A 20151-nucleotide genomic window follows, 5' to 3' on the forward strand; every position below is an offset into this window, starting at 1 on the left:
TAAAATATACATATTGGTTTAACTGAGCAGCCTTTACAATCAAATGTCTTTCTGCAGTTTAGAATATCAAAGACAATACAATCCAGATTCTCTGGGTAATATCAATGTTTATGTGGCTTATTTTTTATATTACCTTTACTGTCTCTTTAAAGACTTTATTTTTTAAAACTATCTTTTTTTTTATATAACTGTGTATATTACGTTTTTTCTCCTCCAAGCCTATATACATTTCTACACGTATTGTAAACCATTTAAAGTCTTGTTCCATCAGATTCTGTCTTATTGTGTAACTATTGCTTTAAACTGCAGCATTACTAGGGCTAAAGTAGCAGCTTTGGCTGGTGGCTCCACCCACCTCAGCTTCCCAACATGGAGATGGTATATTTACATCCAGCTTTGGAGGAACCATGCAAACTCCAGAGACAGTGGGTCTATGTCTCTATCAAAGCAGTGTGTAGCCCTGAACCCCCATCCCTTTTTTTTTTACTAGCAAAGACTTAATCTACCACTCAGTGTAATGTGCCTCTTGCAGATACCTCATTCCCGCCATACAGCAGGTCAAGCGCACACGCCAGGGACCCAATATTTACTAGCTCAAGCCCACAGGCTGTGGCTAACTTCAGAGAGACAACTAGGAAGCTGTTTTTAGCTCCATTTTAGATTCTTCTATTTCAGGCATATTTGTAGCTGGAGTTATCTCCAGTCCCGCCCAGGCCGGCAGCCACTCAGACTCAAATAAACACACATATGCTTATATTATTTATAAACTGTATTGCCACGGCAGGCTTCTTACTATCTGTTCTTATATCTTAAATTAACCCATTTTTATAAATCTGTACATTGTCATGTGCCTCATGGCTAACTAGTATCTTACATCATGCTTCTCATCACAGCAGCTGGCAGCATCTTCTTGCCTCAGCCTTCTACTTCCCAGGCTTCTCCTCTCTCTTCAACCCACCTATACTTCCTGCCTGGCTACTGGCCAATCAGCACTTTATTAACCAATCAGAGCAACACATTCAGAGCATACAGAACATCCCATAGCACATCTTAAACTTTCTAGAGAATATCCCATCATTTACGGAGCTGTCAGTCACCTCCCATGCACCACTCAAACACAATCCATCCCCACATCCACCAGTTCTCCCAGTCATCAGTTCTCTTAAATTCACTCACAGCATCTTGTGAACATCATCTCCCCATTTGTAAGACTTGATTAGCAATACTTTGGTTCCAAGAATTGAAACAAATTACCTGCTATGAACTAATTCTTCTATAAGGAGTTGTCTTCTATTATCAATTTCCTTTTCCTTATCTTCAGATAGATGCCAGTTTATAACCTGGTATGATATTTTCTCCTCTTTAAAATCTAAGAAAACATGGATTGAGTAAAATTTAGATTTATCATAATATACCACACATTAGCAGGGGGATTAAAATAATTAATTTAATTTTATATTGTTGCAGAAATTTAATTTTTCTTCTTTAGTGATTTTGTTCTTTTGATCCATTCAATTCTGTAATCTGGTAATATTTATTTGTAGTATAAATCCTAATTGATCATAGTAAAAAACCTGGAGCCAGATACTGGGGTAAATGCTGAATGATCAGAGAGACAAAGGAGCAAGCAATAGCCACTACTTACCTTGCCAAGTCCTCAGCCTGAAAGGGCCAAGCTCCTGTCTTCTCCCTCCATATATTTCTCTCTCCACCCAGCCATATCACTTCCTGTCTTCACCTCCCTAGTACTGGGATTAAAGGCATGTGATTCCCAAGTACTAGGATCAAAGGCATGAGATCCCAGTGCTAGGATTAAAGGTATGTGCCACCACTGCCTGGCTTCTATGGTTAACTAGCGGCTAGCACCACACTCTGATCTCCAGGCAAGCTTTATTATTAGAGCACAAAAAAAAATCACCACATTTATTGAGACTTTACAATAATTCAAGAACTTTTATACAGTCTACAGTAATGTAAAATTCTAGCAACAGCTTTCATTTAAAGACATAGCTGTTATTTCTCACTTTATATGTGAGAAAGTATGAAGGAAAACAGTCTAAAATTATTCATTAACTTTGTCACCATAGTGAGTTAGAGTTTACAGATAACTACAAATCAGTTTGATTGCAGAGTCCCTGTTTTTCATAGAAAAATTAAAGTGAAATATGCAAAGTGTTGATTTACTTGTTTTCCTTTTGTTGCTGTTCATTTCATGTTTAGAGTTTGTTTGTTTGTTTGTTTGTTTCTTTCTTTCTTTCTTTCTTTCTTTCTTTCTTTGATTTGAGGCAGGGTCATGTTTAGTAGCTCCAATTGGCTTTCAACTCTCAAACCTGTTTCTTGAGGCAGCCAAGCACTTGGAGTATAAATAGATGCCAGAACAAACTGGTTTTTACATGTTTGTTTATGAGTTGTTTGATCAAAGTCAAGGGTTCTAACTTTAGTCAAAATGCTTATTCAAAAAAAAAAGAAAGGAAGAAACGAAGGAAGGAAGGAAGGAAGGAAGGAAGGAAAGAAAGAAAGAAAGAAAGAAAGAAAGAAAGAAAGAAAGAAAGAAAGGAAGGAAGGAAGGAAGGAAGGAAGGAAGAAAGAAAGAAAGAAAGAAAGAAAGAAAGAAAGAAAGAAAGAAAGAAAGAAAAAGAGGAAAAAGGCAATCATAATCATAACTGGCCACTCTGGCATGTCTCCTTATTACTCAAGTATTAATTAACAGTCTGATTCTACTTTTGAAGTTTAACTTCTGACAATTTCAACCTATATCTCTCATTTTACAGAAAAAAAAAAAACCCAATTCTTCCATTCTTGATATTGATGATAATTTCAAATCAAGACAAGTAGGCCAAAAACAGAATCCTCACATGAGACACCCTGGAGAGCTTCAATCAATATTTGTAGACAGACTATAAGATTGTGACTTCCTTTTTATTATTCCTGAATCATGTTTCTCAACTCAATCTTATATTAGAATCTCAGACTCAGTCATGATTGTAGATTCCAGCACACACTATGGATGACTCCCCTCAATGGAAGGATTCTGAATTCGTGTCTGCAAGGCAGTGGTGCTCATTGCAAAGAGTTAGGATGGCTTCCCTGTATGCCATAATATCCAGCTGAACAGATCCAAACGAATGTTTATACCCACACAACACAGATAACAATGACACAGAATCCTGGAAAATGCCCTTTATATCCCTGCATATTGCGTGTCTATAACTAAAAAATGCTATTCATGACGTTGCATGGAAAAGCACCCACAGCATCATTACAACACAATCAAGGGTTCACTTCAAACTTGATTTTAGCCTTAGACCTCTCAAAATTTTCATTCTTTTTGACAATTCTGGTTAGGTCTCTCTGGAAGAAGTGGTAAATATGAGAAGCTTAGAAAGACACCCACCATCACTGAGGGAAGTCACGGAACAACCAAAAGAAGGAGTTGGGTGTGCGTCAAGGGCTATAAAAGAACATACACAGCTGACTCGGCCCGGACCCCATCCCTGGGCACCAGCCACTCCGGGGAAGACCTGCCCAACTTGTGCCCAGGTTCTGGCCACTGGGCAGGTTCCCTTCTAGCCCCACCGGGAAGGATCCCCTTCTCCAAGACCCCTGGCAGACCCTGCAATCTCCACGCCCTGCCCCCATGCCCATCTGCCCGAAACCCCAGCCACTTCCTGAGACTTAGAGACCGGCCCCCAGCTCCCATCCTGCCCCAGACTTCCCTTCTGGACCAGAGAGAGAGAGAGAAGAGCTCCGATCCTGCCCTGGACATCCCTTCTGGACAAGAGCGCCTATCCTGCCCCGACTTCCCTTCTGAACAAGAGCGCCATCCTGCCCCGGACTTCCTGTCTGGACAAGAGCTCCCATCCTGCCCCGGACTTCCCATCTGGACAAGAGTTCCCATCCTGCCCTGGAGTTCCCATTTGGACAAGAGAGCTACCATCTGGACAAGAGAGAGAGACTTCCTGAATCTATCAGCTCTGTCTGAACCAAGTGCACTGATAAGACCAAGAACAAACCACAAGGAGATGAGCAGACGTCAAGGTAGAAATACATACAACAAAATGAAGAGCAATACAGCATCACCAGAACCTAGCCCTCCTCCAACATCTAGACCTGAACATCAAAAATTGGAAGAAGCAGAAGAAAACAGCCTTATGAATGACATCATGAAGAAGGTAGAGGCTTGTGTAGAGGAAAAGACAAAAAAAATGGGAAGAACGCTGTAAACAACTAGAGGAAAGGGCAAACAAATTAGAAGAAAACAATAAAGTCCTGGAAGAAAACAATAAAGTACTGAAAGAAAATCAAGAAAAATCAATGAAACAAATGAAGGAAACAGTCCAAGACCTGAAAAGGGAAATAGAAAAAATGAAGAAGACACAAACAGAGGGAATGCTGGAAATAGAAAATCTGAGTAAACGATCGGGAACTTCAGATGCAAGTATAACTAACAGAATGCAAGAGATGGAGGAGAGGATCTCTGGTGTTGAAGATACAGTAGAAGAAATAGATTCAACAGTCAAAGAAAACACTAAAGCCAAAAAAGTCATGAACCGAAATGTCCAAGAAATTTGGGACACCATGAAAAGACCAAACCTATGAATAATAGGGGTAGAAGAAGGAGAAGAATACCAACTCAAGGGCACAGAAAATATATTCAACAAGATCACAGAAGAAAACTTTCCCAACTTAAAGAAGGAAATGCCTAAGAAGATACAAGAAGCCTATAGAACACCAAACAGACTAGACCCCAAAAAAAGTCCCCTCGCCACATAATAATTAAACAACTAAATGTACAGAATAAAGAAAGAATATTAAGAGCAGCAAAGGAAAAAGGCCAAGTGACTTATAGAGGCAAACCCATCAGAATAACACCTGATTTCTCAATGGAGACTTTGAAAGCCAGAAGGACCTGGACAGATGTAATGCAGACACTAAGAGACCATGGATGTCAGCCTAGACTAATATACCCAGCAAAACTTTCAATCATCATGGATGGAGTGAACAAGACATTCCAAGACAAAGCCAGATTTAAACAATACTTATCCACAAACCCAGCCCTACAGAAAGCACTAGAAGGAAAATTCCAACCTAAGGAAGTCAGATACACCCTCGAAAACACAGGCAATAGATAAAGCCACAGCAGTAAATCCCAATGAAGAGAAGTACACACACATTACCACCAAAAAATAACAGGAATGAACAATCACTGGACATTAATATCCCTCAATATCAATGGACTTAATTCACCTATAAAAAGACATAGGCTTACAGAATGGATACGAAAGCAGGACCCATCTTTCTGCTGCAAACAAGAAACACATCTCAAATTCAAAGATAGACACTACCTAAAAATAAAAGGCTGAGAAAAGACTTTCCAATCAAACGGTCTTAAGAAACAAGCAGGTGTAGCCATTCTGATATCCAGCAAAATAGACTTCAAACTAAAATGAATCAAAAGAGATCAAGAAGGGCATTACATACTCATCACAGGAAAGATCCACCAAGATGAAGTTTCAATTCTGAACATTTATGACCCAAACACAAGGGCACCCACATATGTAAAAGAAACATTACTAAAGCTTAAACCACATATAAAACCCCACACATTAATAGTGGGAGACCTCAACACCCCACTTTCACCACTGGACAGATCTCCCAAATCGAAACTTAACTGAGAAATAAAGGACTTAATTGATGTCATGACTCAAATGGACTTAATCGATATCTACAGAACATTCCATCCTAACAAAAAAGAATATACCTTCTTCTCAGCACCCCGTGGAACCTTCTCTAAAATCTACCACATACTTGGCCACAAAACAAATCTCAACAGATACAAAACAATTGGAATAACCTCCTGTGTTCTATCAGACCACCATGGTCTAAAGTTAGATTTCAACAACAACAAAAACTACAGAAAACCTACAATCTCATGGAAACTGAATAATACCCAACTGAATCACCAATGGGTTAAGGAAGAAATAAAGAAGGAAATTAAAGACTTCCTAGAGATCAACGAAAATGAAGACACCACATACCCAAACCTATGGGACACTATGAAAGCAGTACTAAGAGGGAAATTGATAGCACTAAATGCCCATATAAACAAGTTAGAGAAATCTCACACTAGTGACTTAACAGCACACCTGAAAGCTCTAGAACAAGAAGAAGCAAAGTCTCCCAAGAAAAATAGATGCCAGGAAACTATCAAAGTGAGAGCTGAAATCAATAAAGTAGAAACAAAGAGAACAATACAAAAAATTAATGAAACAAAGAGTTGGTTCTTTGAGAAAATCAACAAGATAGACAAGCCCTTATCCAAACTAACCAAAAGACAGAGAGAGAGCATCAAAAATCAACAAAATCAGAAATGAAAAGGAGGACATAATAACAGACATTGAGGAAATCCAGAGAATCATCAGATTATACTTCAAAAACCTCTACTCCACAAAACTGGAAAACCTAAAAGAAATGGATAACTTTCTGGATAGGTATCGCATACCAAAATTAAATCAAGACCAGATAAACTATTTAAATAGTCCAATAACCCCTAAGGAAATAGAAACAGTCATTAAAAGTCTCCCAACCAAAAAAAGCCCAGGACCAGATGGTTTCAGTGCAGAATTCTACCAGATCTTCAAAGAAGAGTTAACACCAATACTCTCTAAATTGTTCCACACAATAGAAACAGAAGGAACGTTATCAAAATCCTTCTATCAGGCTACAATTACCCTGATTCCTAAAGCAAACAAGGATACAACAAAGAAAGAGAACTACAGACCGATCTCCCTCATGAACATTGATGCAAAAATACTCAATAAAATACTGGCAAACAGACTCCAAGAACACATCAAAACAACTATCCACCATGATCAAGTAGGCTTCATTCCAGAGATGCAAGGGTGGTTCAACATATGAAAGTCAATGTAATACACCATATAAACAAACTCAAAGAAAAAAACCACATGATCATCTCACTAGATGCAGAAAAGGCATTTGACAAAATCCAACACCCCTTCATGATAAAGGTCTTGGGGCGATCAGGAATACAGGGAACATACCTAAACATAATAAAGGCAATTTACAGCAAACCAACAGCCAACATCAAATTAAATGGAGAGAAACTCAAAGCAATTCCAATAAAATCAGGAACGAGGCAAGGCTGTCCGCTCTCCCCATACTTATTCAATTTAGTACTTGAAGTTCTACCCAGAGCAATAAGACAACATAAGGAGATTAAGGGGATACAAATTGGAAAGGAAGAAGTCAAGCTTTCCCTATTTGCAGATGACATGATAGTATACTTGAGTGACCCCAAAGATTCCACCAAGGAACTGATACAGCTTATAAACACCTTCAGCAACATAGCAGGTTACAAGATCAACTCAAAAAAATCAATAGCCCTCCTATATACAAAGGATACATTACCCTTTACAATAGCCACAAATGACATAAAATACCTTGGGGTAATACTAACCAAGCAAGTGAAGGACCTATATGACAAGAACTTTAAGTCCCTGAAAAAAGAAATTGAAGAAGATGTCAGAAAATGGAAAGATCTCCCATGCTCATGGATAGGCAGAACTAACATAGTAAAAATGGCAATCTTACCAAAAGCAATCTACAGATTCAATGCAATCCCCATCAAAATACCAACACAATTCTTCACAGACCTGGAAAGAATAATACTCAACTTCATATGGAAAAACAAAAAACCCAGGATAGCCAAAAGAATCTTGTACAATAACACAACATCTGGAGGCATCACGATCCCTGACTTCAAGCTCTACTATAGAGCTACAGTAATAAAAACAGCTTGGTACTGGCATAAAAACCGACATGTGGACCAATGGAATCGAATTGAAGCCCCTGACATTAATCTGCACACCTATGAACATATAATTTTTGACAAAGAAGCCAAAAGTGCACAATGGAAAAAAGAAAGCATCTTCAACAAATGGTGCTGGCATAACTGGATATCAACATGTAGAAGACTGCAAATAGATCCATATCTATCACCATGCACAAAACTTAAGTCCAAGTGGATCAAGGACCTCAACATAAATCCAGCTACTTTGAACCTGCTAGAAGAGAAAGTAGGAAGTAGTCTTGAACACATTGGCATAGGAGATCACTTCCTAAATATAACACCAGTAGCACAGACACTGAGAGAAACAATCAATCAATGGGACCTCTTGAAACTGAGAAGCTTTTGTAGAGCAAAGGATACGGTCAACAAGGCAAAGAAACAACCTACAGAATGGGAAAAGGTCTTCACCAACCCCACATCTGACAGAGGACTGATATCCAGAATATATAAGGAGCTCAAGAAATTAGACATCAAAATACCCAACAATCCAATTAAGAAATGGGCTATAGAACTAAACAGAGAATTCTCAACAGAGGAAACTCAAATGGCTGAAAAACATTTAAGGAATTGTTCAACATCCCTAATCATCAGGGAATTGCAAATCAAAACAACTCTGAGATACCACCTTACGCCTGTCAGAATGGCTAAGTTCAAAAACACTGAAGACACCTTATGCTGGAGAGGATATGGACCTAGGGAAACTCTCCTCCACTGCTGGTGGGAATGCAAGCTTGTACAACCACTTTGGAAATCAATATGGCTCTTTCTTAGAAAATTGGGAATCAATCTCCCCCAAGACCCAGCTATACCACTCTTGGGCGTTTACCCAAGGAATGCCAATCATACCATAAGAGCACTTGTTCAGCTATGTTCATATCAGCATTGTTTGTAATAGCCAGAACATGGAAACAACCTAGATGCCCTTCAACTGAAGAATGGATAAACAAAATGTGGTACATATACACAATGGAATACTACTCAGCAGAGAAAAACAATGACATCATGAGGTTTGCAGGCAAATGGATGGATCTAGAAAAAATCATCCTGAGTGAGGTAACCCAGACTCAAAAAGACAAACATGGTATGTACTCACTCATAGGAGGATACTAGATGTGGAACAAGGATGACTGCACTGCTACTCACATCACCAGGGAGGCTACCTGGAAAACAGGACCCCAAGAAAGACACGGGGATCGCCCAGTGATGGAGAAATGGAAGAGATCTACATGAACAGCCTGGACATGAGTGAGGGTAATGAAGGGCGAGGGTCGAGGGAAAGAGTTTGGGGGAGCGGGAGATCCCAGCTGGATCAACAACAGAGAGGGAGAATAAGGAATAGAAGACCATGGTAAATGAAGACCACATGAGAATAGGAAGAAGCAAAGTGCTAGAGAGGCCCACAGAAATCCACAAAGATACCCCCACAACAGACTGCTGGCAATGGTCGAGAGAAGGCCCGAACTGACCTACTCTGGTGATGGGATGGCCAAACACCCTAATTGTCATGCTAGAAACCCCCTCCAAAGACTGAGGGATCTGGATGCAGAGATCCATGGACTAGGCCCCGGGTGGAGCTCTGGGAGTCCAATTAGTGAGAAAGAGGAGGGTTTATATGAGCGAGAATTGTTGAGACCAAGGTTGGATAAAGCACAGGGACAAATAGCCAAACGAATGGAAACACGTGAACTATGAACCAATGGCTGAGGGGTCTCCAACTGGATCAGGCCCTCTGAATGGGTGAGACAGTTGATTGGCTTGATCTGTTTGGGAGGCATCCAGGCCGTGGGACCGGGTCCTGTGCTCATTGCACGAGTTGGCTGTTTGAAACCTGGGGCCTATGCAGGGTCGTTTGGCTCTGCCTGGGAGGAGGGGACTGGACCTGCCTGTACTGAGTCTACCAGGTTGATCTCAGTCCGTGGGGGAGGCTTTGCCCTAGAGGAGGTGGGAATGGGGGGCAGGAGGGGGGAGAACAAGGGAATCCGTGGCTGATATGTAGAACTGAATTGTATTGCAAAATAAAAAAAAGAACATACACAATAATGTCAGAGAAAATTACAAAGGAATTTCCTTACAATTTTTAATCTCTAAATTAGTAATAATATCAGAGGAATTGCATCAGCAGAAACATTATTAATGTCATTAAGACATATAAGAACTGAGGTTACACACATCCATGAAAGATTTGTTCAGGTGACTCTTCTTAACCCCCAGAGTATAAATTGCCTGACACTCTGAATAAAGCTGGCTGTTGCATGAGACTAGTCTACCTCATTTATCAGCTTCATTATACCAGGCCCTACTGCCTCTAGAGTGGTAAAGAAACCAGCAGTTGTTTTGACATGCTTCTGCAAAGTACATGCATATTTATTCCACAAGAAAAACTACAAATGTGTTCTTATGACATGGACTTTGCCATGCTCCTATTATTATGATGCCAGCATTTGCAGTAATATTCTTTCAGGCATCTTTTCTTTATAGATTTAAAAATATTTCAAACTGGACTTTTAAATGGAAATAGGGTGGACAAACCATCTTTGGTTTAATTGATATTTTCTAATAGATTCTAGTCATTGAAGGCTCAGTTTCATTCATTTTGGGTAGCATTATTAAATATTCTATGTTAGAAAGGATCCATAACATAACTTTTTTGTCAAACTGACTAAGTGCTAACAACTTTAGTATTTCTTAGATGCAAAACCAAGCCCATCATTGGATATTTCAGGAAATTACTTTATACTTAAGACTGTGCATACTTAGTCTCACTGAGGAGGGATCATTCTTTCTTTTCTCTAGTTTTACATTTGGTAACTTTGTAAAAGCAGAGAAGGTGCTTATTTGTAGTGAAATCTTCTTTGTGTTAATGCTCTCTCTTACCATGCTTGCCCCCATCTTGAAGAAAGTGGTTGAACAGAATCATAGATGGCTATTGAACACATGTGTACAGATTCAGAAAGGTGAACAGGATGGAGAATCTAGGACAAGGTACTTCATGTTACTATATATTTATTCTTAACTATATCTGTAGATGGTAATGTTTCCCAAATAGTCAGGATTCAAATATCTATGAATAAATGACTAGAAATAGAAGAGAAAGAATTCACTGGCTGTTTTAGGGATATGTTAGCAATGGGTCCATTCCTAATCTTTGAAAGTTTGTAGAGACTATAAAGAGGCAATGGCTGGGGAGGGGAATCCTAAAGAATAGTACTGACATAGGACACATGAAAAATGAAAGTAGAGGAAATTGTGAAAAATGGTAAGCTTTAAGTGGTAAAGAGGACAGAAATTTAGGGGCAAGGTGGAGAAGGGACTACCAAAACTAAAGATTATACAGAAACCATGTGGAAATCTACTAGTCTAAAGGCTAATTTTGAAAGAAGAAAATAAAACCTAAAAGGGCCAGCAGATACTTCAGCAGGTTAAGGCACTCACTGCCAAGCCTGATGGGCTGAGTTTGATTCCTAGGGCTCAGACACTGGAACCCTAGATACTTTTATTTCTTCAAGTTGTCTGTCATACAGTTTTTCAGGTTGAATAACCCCAGAATGAATGTGATCCAGACAAGTAATCAATGTTCACATGTTTCAATAGAGAGTTTCAGTTGAAGGTTGGATAAAAATGTTCTGGCAATGTTGTTCTATATTCACAAATCCACTTAAATTCTGCTGAGAAATAAAAAGAAAGTCTAACCCATTATCACATCTGAAATGTCCAATGTCTATGGAAGTAGAAAGGACCTCTGAGTTGGGGGTGTTGACTCATGCCTATAAACCCAGACATTGAGAAGCTAGGATAAGAGCATTCCCTGAGTTTGACAACAACCACAGGTATATGAATATGTTCCATGAAAGCCTGGGCCTGTCTGAGAAAAAAACAAGAAAAGAGAAAAGAAAGCAGAGAACACAAGAAGTGAGCAAATAGCAGGGCATGGTGGCAGGGAGAAAAGAGAAAGAAAATAAAAGACAAAAGAAAATTTAGGTCAACAACACTTGCATCTAAGAATTAAAGACAATTGGTCCACAGACGTGGAGGATTTCGTTGTAGATCTTTTGTGCATAGGTTGCTAAAGGATGAGAGAGTCTATGGCTTTGAGCGATATGTCAAAGGTTATGAGACTAGGCAAAAGAGGATAAACATGAATTGCAATTATAAACCCAGACTGTTAAGGCAAATTAAATGTACACAAATACATCCAATAAATAAAGAATTGAAGTTTTCTGGACTTCTGTGCTCTGATCTATCAGCAGAGACTGGTGGTTTTTGGTTTGCATCTGATTCTCTGTACTCACTAAGCTAAATAAGAACTTCTGATATCATTCTGCAGAGTTTTGGGGGAGCCAGTTATTCCTCAAGAATCTGGGGTTTTCTCAATCACACATCCTAAACTTTGAGCATAAATATAAAGGTTATTAGAAAATATTTCTTAAATTGTGGGTCTTTTAAAAATAGAAACTGATTTATGTGGCTCTGAGTGTAGCTATCCTTAGATAATTAAAGGCCTAAATATGGCAGAATATGTCTATTCAACACTACTTTTAGACATACTTGACATCAAATTACTCAAAATGATCAATAATGATGTGTAGTGTTGACTGTGAGTGACATTCAAGTAATGGGATATTTAATCTGTTCTAGTGCCGTAACAAAATATCCAATGTTAGTTAATTTATAGTGTTAATATATTATGAGATGGCTCAGCAGTTTAAAGTGTATACTACTGTTGCAGAGGACCCATGTTCAGTTCCCAAAATCCACATCAGGGAGCTCCCAACTGCAGACTAACTCCAGGTGATTCAACCACTTGTGTTGGCCTTGTTGGGCACTTGTACTCATATGCAGAAATACAAACCATAACATGTAAATATACACAATGAAAATAAATATAAACCTAAAGAATTATTTATCTTATACTTTTAAATATTGACAATCCAGAATTGTGTGGAGCCTTTGGTGGATGCCTTTTCACTGCATTATAACACAGAGGGTGATGTGTTTAATGTATAGTGAGCACTCGAGCCACATGACAAAAGAGAAAAAAAAGCCAGCAAAGGGAAGGTTCATTCTTTCGTAAACACCTACCCACAAAGAAAATAATCTACCCGGGAAAGGACAATGTAATTTCTTTCCAAGTGTATACCTTCATAGGCCAATCAGCTTTTACTAGGCCTAATACTTAAGGATTAATAATGTTCAATATCATTGGTCCTGGACATCACATTCAACCTACACCATGAAGTAAAATACAGAAGTATATCACATGAGGCCAAGATCACAAAGTCTAATGAGATCTACAAAACTTATATACACACACATACATACACACACACACATTCACACAAAAAAACACACATAACATGATTTATATCTAAATAAGATCAAATACAGAACTTATATCAAGCCGTTCTATACAAAAGCCATTATTTTTTATTTAAAGTGACTTAATGTAATAATTGATTTTAAAAGTACCTGGGGTGAGAAACTTTTCTTTAAACAGATAGGTCACATTATGGCCATGTTCTTGAAGAATTTGTGACACACGGTTCATCAACATATAGTGGCTTCCACCTAGAAATAAAACATAAGTTCATTTTTGTGGAGACTAATGAAAAGATTTCTGACTACCATAAATAGCTGACATTAAAAAAAAATCCAAAATAGGTGTAAAGATATAGATGGCCTCATGATGCATAAACAGAAACCAGCCCTTCATGCCCTCAATTACATTTCAGGTAATATCCAGGACTTGAACCCAGAGCTCTGATCGATAACAATCCTCCACCAAAGATAGGAAGGTCATGCCTGAGAGTTGGCTCAGAAGTTAAAAGCAGTTGCTGCTCACACAGAGGACTCTGGTTCAATTCCCAGCACTCACATGATGCCTCACAACCTCCTGAAACACTAGTTCCAGGAGATTTAACATCCTCGTCTGGCCTCCCTGGGCATTTCATGCACATGCTACACTTACATACTATATGTGCAGGCAAAGCACTCATAAACACAAACATAAAAAAAATCTTTTTTAAAAATCTAATGGTTCCCATCTTGATTATTCAGCTACTCTGCTTGGACATTAGGAAAGAAAAAGGGAAATGGTATCATTATAACCCAAAAACAATAAATTTTAAAAGCAAGTGAAAAATGGAGTCAGAATTTTTAGCAAGAGTGTGCAAGTCCCCCACTATAAAGATACTTATTAGAAAATATATATGATTTCATTATGGGAAACGATAAATGTGAGTTGTAGTCCTGCAAGAGGCAGCCCAGTCTCTTCACCCTTCTTTTCTCTAGGTTCAAGCCCATGTCTATAACCTGTGTTTCACTCCAACACTGAGGTACTCAGGTTCCATCTCTGAAAGTGATCTAAGGGGAACACACTGTCCTTTGTGAAAGGTTGAATACAATAATTCAACCTTTATACTGGCGCACTTCCAAACTTTGGCATTCTATTATCCTAGACAAAAAAAAAAGTAAATATCATTTGAGCCACAGAATACAGATTTATAAGACCCATCTATCTTCAAGTTAGATGAAACACAGCAGAACACAATAGAATCCTCCTCGGGATATCAAGTCATCTTTTCAGTTTTACCTTGGAAGTAAATATTCCTAATATTCACACTTTAAAAATTTAGGGCAAGTCTCTGAACGTTCTGCCTCTGCCACTGAGGAGACTGTGTTATTCTAGGGCTTAGGAGTACATCTAAATTTTCGTGCTCAGTTCTGTGTAATGATTACTTCTACAGCAGCTGAAAGAAAACTGCTTTACATAATTATCATTAGCCAGGCAGAGGTGGCTCACACCTTTAATCCCAGCACTCAGGAGGCACAGGCAGATATTTCTATGAGTTTGGGGCCAGCCTGGTCTACAGAGTGGATTACAGGACAGCCAGGAATACACAGAGAAGCTCTCTCGCAAAAAGAAAAAAAAAGTACAAAACAAAAAGACCACAAAGTGGGGGAGAGCTGGAGAGTTTGCTCTGTGTTTAAAGTACTGGATCTTCTTCCAGAGGGCCCAGGTTCAATTCCAGACACCCTCATAGAGGCTCATAGCCACATATAACTCCAGTTCCAGAAGATCTGATGCCTTCTTAGGAGCCCCACAGTGCCTGGGCACATGAGTAGCAAACAGACAGACATGCAGGTATAATATTCCTACAATAAGCATAAATAAGAATATATTTTTATCATCGACTTGCTGAGATAGTTAGGAGTAATGAAGAGGACCAGATACAGCTAACTTACTATTTGTTGCTCAAATTCTAAAGATCATATAAAAAAATAATCCAGGGCCTGATATTGGGGTAAAAGCTGAGAGAGGAGAGAGACGAAGGAACAAGCCACAGTTCATCTCACCAACTCCACCAATCCTCTGATGGAATGTATGTCTGTGTCCTCAGCTGAAAGGTCTCCAGCCGAAGAGGGCTTAGTTCCTGTCTCCTCATGCCTTATGTACCTTTCTCCGCCCAGCCATATTACTTCCTTCCTAGTGCTGGAATTAAAGGCATGTGCATCCGAAGTACTGGAATTAAAGGCGTGTTCCACCACTGCCTGACTCTGTTTCTCTCCTAGATTGAACCAATCTCTTCTAATCCAGATGGCTTTCAACTCAGAGAAAACAGGTCTCTGCTGTGGGATGTTCTGTACGGCAAATGTGTTGCTAATTAGTCAATAATTAAAACACTGATTGGCCATTGGCTAGGCAGGAAGTGTAGGCGGGACAAGGAGGAGAATAAAGCTGGGAAGTGGAAGGCTGAGTCAGAGAGACACTGCCAGCGCCACCATAACAAGCTGCATGTGAAGATCCTGGTAAGCCACGAGCCATGTAGCAAGGTATAGATTTATGGAAATGAATTAATTTAAGCTGTAAGAACAGTTAGCAAGAAGCCTGCCACGGCCATACAGTTTGTAACCAATATAAGTCTCTGTGTTTGCTTGGTCAGGTCTGAGTGGCTGTGGGACTGGCAGGTGAGAGAGATTTGCCCTGACTGTGGGCCAGGCAGGAAAACTTAAGCTACAAATGGCGTCCAACGTGGTGGCAAGAGTTTCCACCTAAAACCTGAAAAAAGATTCTAAAACGGAGCTAAAAACAGCTTCCTAATTGTCTCTCTCAAATGGGCGGCAGCTGCTGGTTTGAGCTATTGGCGGGTTCCTAGCGCGTGTGCTTGATCTGCAGTAGGGCGGAAATGAGGCCTCTGCAAGTGGCACATTAAGCTGCATGGTGGATTTAGACATTGCTAGTATAAAACAAAAAAAGAAGTTTCTGGACTACATGCTGCTTGGATAAAAGCATAGACCCATGATAGCTCCCAGAGCTGGTGGTAAACGTAGCCATGTTGAGAAGCTGTGGGCGGAGCCAGCAGCCACAGCTGCTGCAGGTTAAAGCAATAGATTCACAATCAGACAGATTCAGATGTAATAGTTTACAATGTGTGTAAAAGATACGTAGGCTTGAAAAAGACAAAAAAGGTGATATATACAGTTATAGAAAAAAATACATAGTTTTAAAAAATAAAGTCTTTAAAGAGACAGTAAAATTAATATAAAAAATAAGCCATGTGAAGATGACTATTACACAGAGAATCTGGATTGTGTTGTCTTTGGGATTTTTAACTGCAGAAAAACATTTGATTGTAAAAGCTGTTGAGTTATGCCAAAATGTATATTTTAAAGATACCTTGACTTCAAAATTTGCATATAAGGATATGTTGCTTTGGAAAAGAGTCTCTTTTGTTCCCACAGAAAGCCAGAGGCTATGGATTTGTTCAAGATTAAGATACATCAGATTTGACCAGCCAAGACCCCCTGAAAGGTCTCCGATGACACCATGGCCCAGATGATCCAACATCCAGAACCGTTTGAAGGCAACTGGCTCAGACGATACACCCTCATGGACTACTCCATAATCCTAAAATTTTCTTTGTATCCCCATAAGATACAGCGCCCCCTTCCAGCAGGAAGTAGTAAGAGAAGCTACGCCCAAATTCCCAAATTATATGTAATTTTACTTTGTTAAGGTTTTTTTTTTTTGAAAAAAAAAAGGGGGAAGTGCTGTGGGATGTTCTGTATGGCAAATGTGTTGCTAATTAGTCAATAATTAAAACACTGATTGGCCATTGGCTAGGCAGGAAGTGTAGGCGGGACAAGGAGGAGAATAAAGCTGGGAAGTGGAAGGCTGAGTCAGAGAGACACTGCCAGCCGCCACCATGACAAGCTGCATGTGAAGATCCTGGTAAGTCACGAGCCATGTGGCAAGGTATAGATTTATGGAAATGAATTAATTTAAGCTGTAAGAACAGTTAGCAAGAAGCCTGCCACGGCCATACAGTTTGTAACCAATATAAGTCTCTGTGTTTGCTTGGTCAGGTCTGAGTGGCTGTGGGACTGGCAGGTGAGAGAGATTTGCCCTGACTGTGGGCCAGGCAGGAAAACTCTAGCTACAGGTCTCTGCCTCCTAAGAGCTAGGATTAAAGATGTGTGCCACCACTGCTGGGCATCTATGTTCAATCTAGTGGCTTGTTCTGTTCTCTGATCTTCAGGTAAATGTTATTAGGGTACACAATATATCACTGCAACTATTCATTGTTAAATCCATAATGTCAGTAGCTTTGCTATAAAGCAGCATTAAGAGCCAACGATGAAATGCTTACAGTCTAGAGTTCCCTTATGACTATGACATCTAAAGGAGGTAGAGTTTCAGATAGATACACAAACTATAGTCACAAGAGGGTTAGTGACAAAATATCTTAATTTGCAAAATCTCCTTAGTAATGATACAGAGTAAGCTCAGATGTCAGAAGTCAGTAAGAGCAGAATCATAGTCCCTTCAGAATGAATAACTCTACTTTTGGTAATGAATTACCAAAAAAAAAAAATCTAAGTAACCCATTCAGCTTCACTTGCTTTTGGTTAACTTTTAAAAATCATTAATTTTAGAGGTCATGGAGCACAACATGTGGGTTACTTGCTGACACCTTGGCTTTGGGTAATATCTATTATGAGTGTACTGTGATCACCCATTACAAATTAAGTTTCTAAGTTCTTTTTGCAGAATTTCGAAGGTTACCTATGTTAAAATCTAGACTCTTTAACAGAAACACTAGGTATCCAAATTAGGATTAAAATAAGATAATGCATTCATCAATTCTGCCTTCCTATAATATCTATGTCTGTTCCTGGCCTAATCCTTGGGTCACAACATATTCAATATGAATGCAAACACGTTAACAATTGTAAAAAAAAAAAAAGTGTTTTCACAAAGCCTATGTATGGATTTGATGTGATCTCTTGACTTTGCTACTAATGTGTGTTTCCCCTACCAAACCCTGACTTTTATCACTGATTGATGTATATAAAGCCCTACCCCATTTTCATGAGCCCCAGACCAAACAATGGAGACAGAACATTTGTGGTGTTCAGAGTAACATAGAAGTACCTACAATGAGTGGATGCCATGATGGCATGATGGCAGTGACTGAGTGCTTATATAGAAGAACAAGAATTACTTTTAAAAACAGAAATGATTACGGATGTTAGCCAAACCCCTGAGAAAATCAAGAAATGCTCATTGCTCCCTTTTTTGGAGAAATAGGCTGATCACTTTGACTAATATCCCTCCCATGTACTCATAATCTAAAGTCCCAGTAGAGAAGCCTTTCTCATCTTCCTTATAATATACAACTCAGTCTCCTGATGCTGTTACCACATCATGTGCTATTTCCACCTACAATTTACCCCCACTCTTTGGTAGAATCGCTTCTGAGCACCATATTTCACACTGCACCCTTCCTCCCGTAGGTTTGATCTAAGCCTAGCTAGAAAATCTCCTGCATGGTTGGTCTACTGCATGCTGTTTGCATGAGACATGTTAACCCAAGTATATTGGTCTCACAAGACCATATATTCCCAGCAAGCACTCACCAGCTATAGATAAAGTCAGGATTTTTGCAGCATCCAAGAGAAGAACTTCAAGGAGAAATAAGCTCACTAGAATCCCAATCTGATACCCAGCCATCTCTAAAACAAGTGAAGCACAGGCACAGGATGCACAGCTGTGCTTCACTGTGTGCCACTAAGTGACCCTGTGAGCCTCTGTCACAAAGCACTGGCTGTGGCCTTGAAATGGGGTAAAATCAGGAAATCTTATTCTGGTCTTCCAAATGTCCTCTTGATCTTTGCCTTGTCTCTGCTGGTCTCTTTCCATTGGACATTCTGTTTTACCCTCCTTAGCCAGAGTCAATAGAGGAACAGGTGCTGAGTTAATATTTAACTTGTCCTTCATCCTCTTTACTGCCTCTAAATAACTCTCTAAATTGTCAATGAAGGAACCCTGAGAAATCCTGTCAATGCCAGCATCTTGAAGTGACATGTACCATGAACATGTTACAGGCCCATTCCCTAACTCACAAGAGTCTGCCTCCTCTGTCATTTCTCTATTTGTATCCTATTGCCATATCTGTAACCCATTATGCCAGGTGCCAGTCTCAAAATCTCCAATAGTGTCGATGTAAGCTAATGATTCAGGAAAACCAGGAGTCCTTCACTCCTTCTCCATTCACTTCCTATTCTTTCTTCCCAGATGTCTCTTCCTATTCAATCTCTCAGCCTGCCAGTCCTGCCTATACTTTCTCTTGCCTAGCTATTTATCCATTCAGCTCTTTATTAGACCAGTCAGACACAGTAACACAGCTTCACAGAGTTAAACAAATGCAACATACCCTTGCATCATTAAACAAGTGTTCCACAGCATAAACAAATGTAGCACATCTTCAACTAATATTCCATAACATTTTCCCTTTTGGCCTAAATAAAAATGAAAAGTTTTAACTTAACATAGTACAATTATACACAACAAAAACAGTTATCAAGTAAGAATTACATTTACAATATTCAGTCCATTAGTATTTAGCAATTTAAAGAAAATATTCCATTGTCCATCATATCTTAGTGATTCTAAAGTTTTATACCTAGTTTACTTTTTAACATAACTGAAGAAAAACTATAACTATTTAATCTTTAACTCCAAAGACTCCAGGATGAAGGATGACCTAACAGCAGAGACATCTGGATTTCTGGACAGTCACCTAAAGTTCCTCTGTACCATTGGGGCATGCACCTTCAGCCCAGGCCTACAATATCTGGCATACTTTCAGTGAAACAGGAAATTTGAAGGACTCTCCTGCTTTGTATTGGCAAAGTTCATCAGTCGCTTTCCTCTGAATCCTGCAAAATATCTAAAGACTCTTCTGTGAAGCAAGAATTTTGAAAGACTGTCCTGCCTTGTT

At 39.3% G+C, this 20151-nt stretch overlaps 1 protein-coding gene across 1 annotated transcript in view; it reads right to left on the reverse strand.

The window, feature by feature from the left end:
- Positions 1–18881, reverse strand: part of LOC131922015 (UDP-glucuronosyltransferase 3A1-like) — a 35290-nt gene extending 16409 nt beyond the window's left edge. Inside the window, exons 1-3 of the mRNA XM_059276747.1 lie at positions 18788–18881; positions 13337–13435; positions 1255–1369 (exon numbers count right to left, since the gene is read on the reverse strand). Coding sequence (XP_059132730.1) covers positions 1255–1369; positions 13337–13435; positions 18788–18881 — 308 coding nt within the window. The remainder of the gene's footprint in view (positions 1–1254; positions 1370–13336; positions 13436–18787) is intronic.
- Positions 18882–20151: the final 1270 nt, after the last annotated feature.

This window comes from Peromyscus eremicus, chromosome 11 (assembly GCF_949786415.1).
Source record: "Peromyscus eremicus chromosome 11, PerEre_H2_v1, whole genome shotgun sequence".
NCBI classification, from domain to species: domain Eukaryota; kingdom Metazoa; phylum Chordata; class Mammalia; order Rodentia; family Cricetidae; genus Peromyscus; species Peromyscus eremicus.